The sequence below is a fragment of the Nematolebias whitei genome, chromosome 8 (assembly GCF_014905685.2).
Source record: "Nematolebias whitei isolate Nwh7 chromosome 8, NemWhi1, whole genome shotgun sequence".
Taxonomy (NCBI): domain Eukaryota; kingdom Metazoa; phylum Chordata; class Actinopteri; order Cyprinodontiformes; family Rivulidae; genus Nematolebias; species Nematolebias whitei.
Window position 1 is genome coordinate 3,039,261 of NC_056505.1, and position 9,306 is coordinate 3,048,566.

The window sequence follows — 9,306 nt, forward strand, 5'->3', positions numbered from 1 at the left end:
GTTCTTCATCAGATGATCGTCACGTTCTTCATCAGATGATCGTCACGTTCTTCATCAGATGATCGTCACGTTCTTCATCAGATCCTCGTGTTCTTCATCAGATGATCTTCACGTTCTTCATCAGATGATCTTCACGTTCTTCATCAGATGATCCTCCTGTTCTTCATCAGATGATCCTCGTGTTCTTCATCAGATGATCCTCGTGTTCTTCATCGGATTATCCTCGTGTTCTTCATCGGATGATCGTCATGTTCTTCATCAGGTGTTCTTGTTTGTTTGTTGTTAGCAAAACAACAAGCTAAAGAAGCAAAAGAAAACAATAAAGGTCCAGCCAAAAGCTAAAACAGGCAAAACACTTGGTTGAAGCTAAAAGCTAAAAATAGCAAAATGCTAGTTGAAAGTAGCAAAAAGCAAGCTAAAGCTAAATGTACCAAAGGTCTAGCTTAAAATTAAAGATCATGTTAGTCAATGTGCCAAAAGGATTAATGAAAAAGTAGCATAACAGTAGCTAAATGTAGCCAAAGGCTAAAGGAGCAACAGGATATCTAAAAGTATAGGAGAGCGAACAGGAGCCGAAGCTGTTTCTGAAGGAGGTGAAGATCTCGATGTGTTTATTTGTAAACAAAGTCCAGTGTTTTGTTCGGTGTTCTCAGAACCACAGGTCCGTTCAGACGTTCGAGTCACGACAGAACACGGTTTTCTTGTCAAACGCTCGTTTTATTTCATCCAGAGCAGCCGAGACCAGGAAGCTGGGTCCTCTGCTCTGATTGGCTCACGTCTGGTCAGCTGACTGCTCCATCTTCAGCTTCCTCACCAAGTTCTCGTTGAGGTTCTTCAGGTGTTTGTTCCGGTTCTCCAGGCGGACAAGCCACTCCTGCCTCAGCCTGCGAACACACACAGAGCGGGTCGGCCCGGTTTGGAACTTGGGTCAGAATCTGTTGTTTACCAGGTGAAATACAAACAAACAAGCAAACAAAGCGTTTCCTGAATGCACGTCGCCCGCCGCCGTTCAGCTCAGACGGATTGTTTTGGTCAAACGTCAGAAATAACGTCGAGTGCTGGGGAGGACTCTCAGCTACTACCACACCTCACGTTATCTCTGGAAACTGACCGTCGTCAGAGGCTGAGACGCTGTGCTGCGTCGGGTGGTTCTGGTTCTGACCCGGCTCAAGTCGGGGATTAGCAGCAGCTAAAAGAACAAATGGAATAATCCAGAAAACGCCACAGGAAGGCGAGGAGGCGGCGGCGAGGACAGCTGGAGGCGAGCGTTGGGTTTCACACACTCCTGGTGGACACACGGCGGGTTCTGTATCTCTGTGAGGACCCCCAGGCTGACCTGGACCTTCAGACTGACCTGGACCCTCAGACTGACCTGGACCTTCAGACTGACCTGGATCCCCCAGACTGACCTGGACCTTCAGACTGACCTGGACCCTCAGACTGACCTGGACCCTCAGCCTGACCTGGACCCCCCCAGTCTGACCTGGACCCTCAGCCTGACCTGGACCCCCAGACTGACCTGGACCCTCAGCCTAACCTGGACCCCCAGCCTGACCTGGACCCCCAGCCTGACCTGGACCCCCCAGCCTGACCTGGACCCCTGGTGACCAACACAGCCCTCGTTTGTGATCCAGATCCTCATGTCTGAACAGGTTTGTCTCTTCATGTTTTCTGTTCTAGACCTTCAAAATAAAAGCAGCATTAAAAGCCTGGAGTGAATTAAAACGACCTGAACCTGAATCGTCGCGTCTCTTCTGCTCGTCCTGAAAGTTTTTAAATCTCTCTGTGCGGAGCAACAAATAAAAACTTTCACGAAGCTTCTGATGAAGCGACAACAGAGGAGGAGCAGATGAAGCGCAGGAAAGACTCCGAGGGGCGATGAGCGAGTGGATGCAGCTGGAACAGAAGCAGAGCACCGAGCTGACACGGAGGAGTTCTGAAGATCCATTAAATCGACCCGGACCACGACCGAACCCAGACCCCAGGACTCTCGGTGATTCTGTCAGACGCCACTAAAACCAGCTCCGAGGACCACAACCCACCAGATCTAAAGGACCTCACAGGGTCCAGTTAGACCCTGTTGGTTCTTCTCAGCCTCCCTGACTGACCCGAGGAGCCAGAAGCTCAAGGTCCAAATCAGAAGTTCTAAAAGTGGCCCGGCTGGACCCGAGCTCTCTGCTGCCTGCCATCACTCATCGCTCTCAGATTATCACCTCCACTCCCTGCTGCACATTTTTCCAGCCTCTGGCCGGTCACACATATCACACACAATTAGCGGTTCCTAGAGTCGGGTTTAGAACCGGGTCGGGGGGGCAGAAGGTAACAGATACGTGGGGGATTAGGAGAGACACGGTATGATTGGTGAGGGATTAGGGTACAGGGTGAAGGAGAGCAGGGGGATTAGGTGTGACCGTCTGCAGAGGTGGGCTGAGGTTAAGGAGGGTCAGGACGGGATCAGGCTAATAGCTGGAGTAACACCATGAGGTGAGGCTTGATGAGACGAGCTGAAATAAAGGAATCGTCATTAAAGAGTGACGACGGACAATCTGTCACTTTACATGTTCCCCCAACACAGCGGGTGTGTGTGTGTGTGTGTGTCACTTTTAATGCACCTGAGAAGAATCAGCTGATCCGCCACTCACATCAGATTATTATTAAATTATGTTTATAAGGATCGGTTTAATCCTGGACAGTAATTCTGCCATTGAATGTGATTTAATTGAAACATTTTTAATAGATTCTCGTGTTTCTTCGCTCCTGGACCTCTGATGGAAATTAAACTGAACTGGATCAACAAGATTTCTGCTCTTATCAGATTATTGTGGCCAAATAAACAAGTCAACAAATAAACAGAGAAACTTTGAGGGATGATTTGTGTTTTACAAAGTTGAGTTTCAATATTGAAAAGTTTTTTATGTGTTTTTATTAAACCTGACCAACGACTGCCACCAAATATTAGACACGTGTCAGTTTTCATGCTTTAAACATGTTAAAGTTAACACGAGCGTTAAATAACCTGTAATCCATCCTCGGGGAGATTAATGAAAACTTTATGATAAACAGAAGCTTGTTTATATTCATGTTTTGTCCGTGCAGAAAGTTCTGGGGCTTTCAACCTTTGCACCAAATGTCCTGCTGCTCACAGAGATTACATCTCATCTGTTTGTTTGATTTAATCCCAGGGATTAACCTCTGGGGCTCATGAAGTACAACATGTTGTACAAAGATTTCAGAGTCGTGGTGAGAAGTGTGAGACTGAAGGGTCCAGACCTTGACCCGTGTCTTTAGTTTATTCTGCGGTTCTGCCGGGTCGAGGCGAGTTCTGGTTTCAGTCCGGCTGATGTTTCTGCTCATTAGTGGTCGTTGTTTTAGGACCCGGTGCGTCCGCGGGTCGCTGAGAGACGAGGCCGTTTGTAATGAGACGGTCTGTTTTTAGACGTGTCTATTTGCTGACACGTCCACCGTGACCGAAGACACGTTGGTTCTGTGGGCTGTAACGGACCTCTCCTCCAGAACCAGAACCCCGAGGATCAGAAGGTTCAGGAGGCAGACAAACGAGATCTGAGAGCTCTGGTTCAACAACCTGAGAAGGTCGTCTGACCTGGTCTTGGATTAGCAGTCAGATATTATTAATAATGTTCAATAATATTAATAATGTCAAAAACATTAATAATGTTCCATAATAATAATGTTAAATAATATTAATAAAGTAAAAATATTAATAATGTTAATATTAATAATGTTCAATAATAATAATGTTAAATAATATTAATAATGTAAAAATATTAATAATGTTCAATAATATTAATAATTAGCAAATGAACAAAGTTTACACTAGAGCCAATAAATAACAGGAGGGTAATCATCATCCATCCAACCTTCCATCCCTTATCATCCAACATTATATCTATCCTTCCATCCTGCATCCATCACTATCATCCATCCATCATCATTGTCATCATCCATTCATCCATCCATCATCCATCATTATACATCCATTCAGCATCCATCCATCCTTATATTAATCCATCCATCCATCCATTATTATATCCATCCATCCATCCATCCATCCATCCATCCATCCATCCATCCATCCAGCTGTAGAAGAACCATGTCCAGAAGAGAAACCCAGACCTCCGTCTCCCTAGAGATGCTCTCCAGCTCCTCCTGGGGGACCTTGACGTGTTCTCAGACTGGAGAAGATTTATAATCCTTCAGAGAGTTCTGGGTCTGCCCCTGCTCTTCCCAGAGGGACGTGCCCAAAACACGTCTAAAGGGAGGCGTCCTGCGAACCTCCTCAGCTGACTCCTTTCAATAAGAGGAGCAGCAGCTCTACTCCAAGCTCTCCCAGATGATGGAGCTCCTCACCCTGTTTGTAAGGCTGAGCCCGGTCACCCTAAGCTCATTTCAGCTGCTTGGATCCAAAATTTGGTTCCTGTGGTCCTGATCCAAACCTCATGACCACAGGTGAGGCTCAGAACGTAGACGGACCAGTAGCTCCATTTTAAAGCACTTGTTCTTTTAAAAAGAACAACAAAAATCATTAAATATAGCAACATCACTAAACTTGTCTTTAAATCTATGTGTTTGTTCCCCTTTCACCATCGTTGGAGAATTGAGTGTCATCAGCAAACCAAGACACTAAGGTTCAGTGAATGCATCATGATATGAATTCAAACTGGGTAGAGATAGAGATGGTGGGATCTGGACACGTCTAAACTGGTTGAGTGGCTCAACAGAACCTTGGAGATCCAAACAGACCAGTGAAGGACTCAGGAGGCTACGGACTCCCTGCAGGGCGGAGTTCTGGCTGTCGGCCACTTCAGACGGAAACATCTGCCCTCGGGCCCAGAAACATATTTCTTATTAAAAGCCTTGTGCTGTGGATCTATCTGTTGGAGGTACTGACTTGGTGAGCGCGCTCCTGTTCACCCTCTTCTCCTCGCTCTCAGCGTGTCGGTTATCGGCGTCGATCCTTCCCTCCCAAAACGTTTTGACGTGCGGCCGATCGTGGATCAGAGCCAAGTTCATCTGCAACAACACAGGAAACAGATCCACAGTTGGTTTGAAGCTGCTCCACTGTCTCTGTCATGTGAACTTCAGCCTCTGGAGGGCAGAGCGATGATCTGCCACTGGTTTTAATCCATAAATCCAGGTCTTAATTTGAGCCGGATCCTGCTGGAACAGGATCCGGGAACTCTCTTATTTTGACAGGGTGCATTCCAGCAACTGTTTGCTTGGATCCGGGAACTGTCAGGTTTACTAATAATAAAGTTCTGCACAAATATGACTGAACGAATAAAACTTATATTGGATATTTAAACTGAAAATAATTACATAAACACTCATTTTAAACACAACAGCCACTTACGACTTCTTCATATCATCACGATAATCTGCCCCTTTGGTGGGGGGTGAGTGCCTGGAGGTTTCACATGTGGAGTCGAAGAGTGAATTCAGCGGAGAAGAGTCGGCTCGGAACGGTCGTGTGTGTGTGTGTGTGTGTGTGTGTGTGTGGGGGGGGGGGGGGTAGGATGTAAGCGTTTACAAATGTAGGTAAATATAGATGTTTAACAACCCGTAAAAATACATCAAAATGCAGGAAATTGCATCTAATTTATTCAATATTTTCTGGGGGAGGACCCTCAGACCCCCCCCCCCCCCCACCCCCCCCCCCCCCCCAGATGGCCCATCTCCTATTTGCGTTCCAGCATTGATCAGTTTACAAATTAAGCCCTGCATAAATTCTTCAGATTATTTCTGGTACAGTCATGCAAACCAACAAACAAAAGCAGGAAATCCACCGATTCAAAAACTGAACCAGCGCTAACGACAGAAACTGGGACCGTAATCCACCGAGGTAAATAAAGATGAACAGCAAACAGGTGTGCTGATTACTAACTCAGGCCAGGTGAGCCGAGATTACAACTATAAAGACTAAAGAAATTAAATCTTGATTAAAATGTTCTACAGACGAAGATGAAATGAGAATTTAAAAAGTTTTATTTTTAAATGTTTTGGATCACAACACTTGTGGTTTGTTCTACCGTATCCTTCGGCTAATAAAGTTTACGAGCTGACGCTGCCTCAAAGACTCTCTGGACTGCAGAAATCGCCCAAAATAAATCTAAATTTAAAGAGCGACTCATGAAACGTAAAACTTGTGAGCCGGACTTTAAATCCAGAAACACTGAAAACACGAGTTTAATCTGTGCAGCTGTTTCCTGTTAAAGTTCATTTAGAAACTTTTGTTCAAACTGTTCGCTGTAATGAAACAGATCCGTTTCATTTAAGAACGCTCTAATTTAAAATGCTCAACAGCTGCTTTGTTCCTTTAATCTCGCAGCTGAGTGTCAGAATAAAGGTCGTGACGCCTCTTTGTAAAAGTTTAATCCACGCTGGATGTTTAAAATGTTTCTCGCAGGAAAATCAAACATTTGTTATTGATGAAAGACGGAAATACTCAGAAAATCTGAACTAAAAAGAGAAAATTCTGATTTATAAACTCAACGAGTAAAAACTTTAAAATGAGGTCAGTTTAAGAAATAATCTATTTAACTTGCAGGACTTTTAGGACTGAAACATAAATATATGATTTAAAACTGATAAAGTTTGTTGAAGTTAAAAACTAAACCAACCTTCAGCTCAGACGTCCGTCAGGTTCTCAGGGTGAAGGAAAGTGTTTCATAAAGCCAGCCCCTCCTGCACACACTTCACCCCCCCAGCATGGACGTCTCACAGCCACACTGTAAATCTGCTGAACTGGACCTCAGAGACAGAACAGGGTTCTGATGGAGGGAAGGCCCGAACATTTAAATCTATTTATTGTTTTTAGAGCTGAGGCGGGACTCTGCGCTCTGATTGGTCGGTGGCTCAGGCACAAGCTGTCAATCATAAAATGGGTTTGCCACCATGAACATCTACAGCTGGAGACAACCAAGATGGCCGCTGCAGCTAATCCAGATTAGCAAAAACTATAACTATTTACTCGTGTTTTTGTTTACAAACAAACAGAGTTTTTGTGAGAAATGTTGAAATTTCATGAAGACTCTCCAAAGTGGAGATTTTTAATGAATTAATGTTTTTTCTGAAACGATGGTTCAGTTTCCTGTTTGGGTCCAGAAACTAAAACAACGATGGAGACGCTTTAACTGTTTTTTCCGCTTCGTGAAACGTTTGATAACTGAGAGAAAAGTGTAAAAAGTGTTTATAAGAACTGAGCGACAACACACGAGTCGAATCGTGATCACGTGTGTGCACCAGCGAGAGGTCAGAGGTCAACGTTCAGCCTGTTGAAAAGCTGTGAATATTTCAACGTTTGTTTCTCACTTATTCACTGAAGACGTTCAGAGGACACAGAGACGCCGCGGTGCAGACTACTTCCTGAAACAAACTCTGGGTCTTGGAGCACATTTCTGGTTTATTCATATTTTTTGTGTTTCTGAATATTGGAACGTTTTGTCTGGTTCCAGAGCCTCTAAAGAAAAAAACAAAGTTTTGATTTGGTTCTTTGGTTTTGTAATTCAGATTAAAGAATTATCTTCAGCTTTGTGTTGCCCAGAAAATGTGTTTTATGCAGAATTTCACATTAAATACAAAATGACCGCGGCTCTAGGCCTGAGCTCACAACGTCCCAGATAAAGATCAACACGACTCTCCACGTCTTCTCAACAAACAGGGACACTAACCTTTACTGGTTTTGGTTTTATCACCAGGCGGCACGGTGGCTCAGATGGTAGAGCCTCTCATTGAGAAGGTCACAGGGTCAAATCCCGGCCAAGGGGCCTTTCTGGGTGGATGCATGTTCTCTCCGTGCACGCGTGGGTTTTCTCCAGGTTCTCCGGTTTCCTCCCACAGACTAAAAACCTCCATGTTAGGCTGACTGCTAACTAAGTTGTCCCTAGATGTCCCTGTGATGGACTGGAGACATGTCCAGGGTGTCCCCTGCCTCTCACACATGGGCACCGGTGACCTGAAAATAAAGAAGCGGTAAAGAAGATGGTGGTTTTACCTCCCGTGCAACGTAAAGTTTGCTCATGAAGGAGCTTTATCCGAATTAAAACGTGCGTCCTCTGTATTTCAGCGTGACGTTCATTTGGTGGCTGCAGTCAGAAAACAATCCAGAACCAGGAGCGGCACAAACGGGACCTGAAGCTCACACCGACCAACACACACACATAAATCTACAAAAGCAAACACACACGCACGCAGTTGTAAAGTATGTTGTCAGCTTCATGTCATCGTCCTAAAAGCTGGAGCGGTTTGTGTTTCCACACGGAGCATACCTTCTGGGCTACACACACGCACAGTTATTTGGATTGTGCATGACATCATGTGAACGCAGATCGGTTTCAGGCTCAGCTTTCTTGCACCGTGTCTATTTAACGTTCCAACTGACTCCATCGTGTTTCCCTCGCCTCGGAGAACGTTCTCAGAACGTCGCTGTGGTCGGAGCGGGACGTCTCCCGACGTTAACACGAGCCTGACTGCAACAATGAGCCGGTGCAGGCCTGGACACAGCTGTGTGTGTGGACTGATGGGCGGTGAAGGGTCTGCGCTCGGGTTTCCAGCTCGTTTGGGGCTTCTGTTAAAGTTTAGAGCTTCGTCTCCAAACTGGACTCTCCCAGTTTAAATATCATCTGCTACAGTCAGAGCCATTAAAAATAACATGCACTTTTAAAAGACCGGCACTGAGCTGACATAAGTGGAGCCACGACGGCCCGCTGACACGCCCACTGCAAGAAGGTTGCAGGTTCACCACTCGGTCTGGGACCTTTCTGTGCAGAGTTTACATGTTCTCCCCCAGATACTCTGGTTTCCTCCCACAGACCAAAAACATGCATGCTAGGTTCATTAGTAACTAACTTGTCCCTAGGTGGAGTGAATGGTTGTGTCCCTGTGATGGACTGGAGACCTGTCCAGCATGTCCTCGCCTCTCACACAGTCACTGCTGGAGATACAAGCTGACACAAGCTCCATGTGACCAGGAGAAAATGGGTAAATAGGATGGATGGATGGATGGATGGATGGATGAATGAATGAATGAATGAATGAATGAATGAATGAATGAATGAATGAATGGATGAATGAATGAATGGATGGATGATGATAGATGAATGGATGGATGAATGGATGGATTGATGGATGAATGGATGGATGGATTGATGGATGAATGGATAGATGGATGAGGAGGATGGATGGATGCATGGATAAATGATGGATGGATGGATGGATGGATGAATGGATGGTTGGATGGATGATAGATGAATGGATGGTTGGATGGATGATAGATGAATGGATGGATGA

At 45.3% G+C, this 9,306-nt stretch overlaps 2 protein-coding genes across 2 annotated transcripts in view; both read right to left on the reverse strand.

Moving 5' to 3' along the window:
* Nucleotides 1–9,306, reverse strand: part of rsph14 (radial spoke head 14 homolog) — an 18,109-nt gene that overhangs the window by 7,230 nt on the left and 1,573 nt on the right. The gene's annotated exons all lie outside the window — the stretch shown is intronic.
* On the reverse strand, nucleotides 697–6,769 carry LOC119413773 (protein FAM240C). The gene is made up of 3 exons (XM_037680835.1): nucleotides 6,639–6,769; nucleotides 4,910–5,031; nucleotides 697–884 (listed from the first exon to the last, which is right to left on the reverse strand). The coding sequence occupies exons 2-3, from the start codon at nucleotides 5,029–5,031 to the stop codon at nucleotides 773–775; spliced, it is 234 nt and encodes a 77-aa protein (XP_037536763.1). The 5' UTR covers nucleotides 6,639–6,769; the 3' UTR covers nucleotides 697–772.

Bases quoted from the DNA above. Each gene is read 5' to 3' on its own strand.
- LOC119413773 (XM_037680835.1), bottom strand. From the start codon at position 5,031: ATGAACTTGGCTCTGATCCACGATCGGCCGCACGTCAAAACGTTTTGG. The intron at 885-4,909 runs GTCAGTACCTCC...GTGTGTTCGCAG, and splicing joins AACAGGAGCGCGCTCACCAA to GCTGAGGCAGGAGTGGCTTG.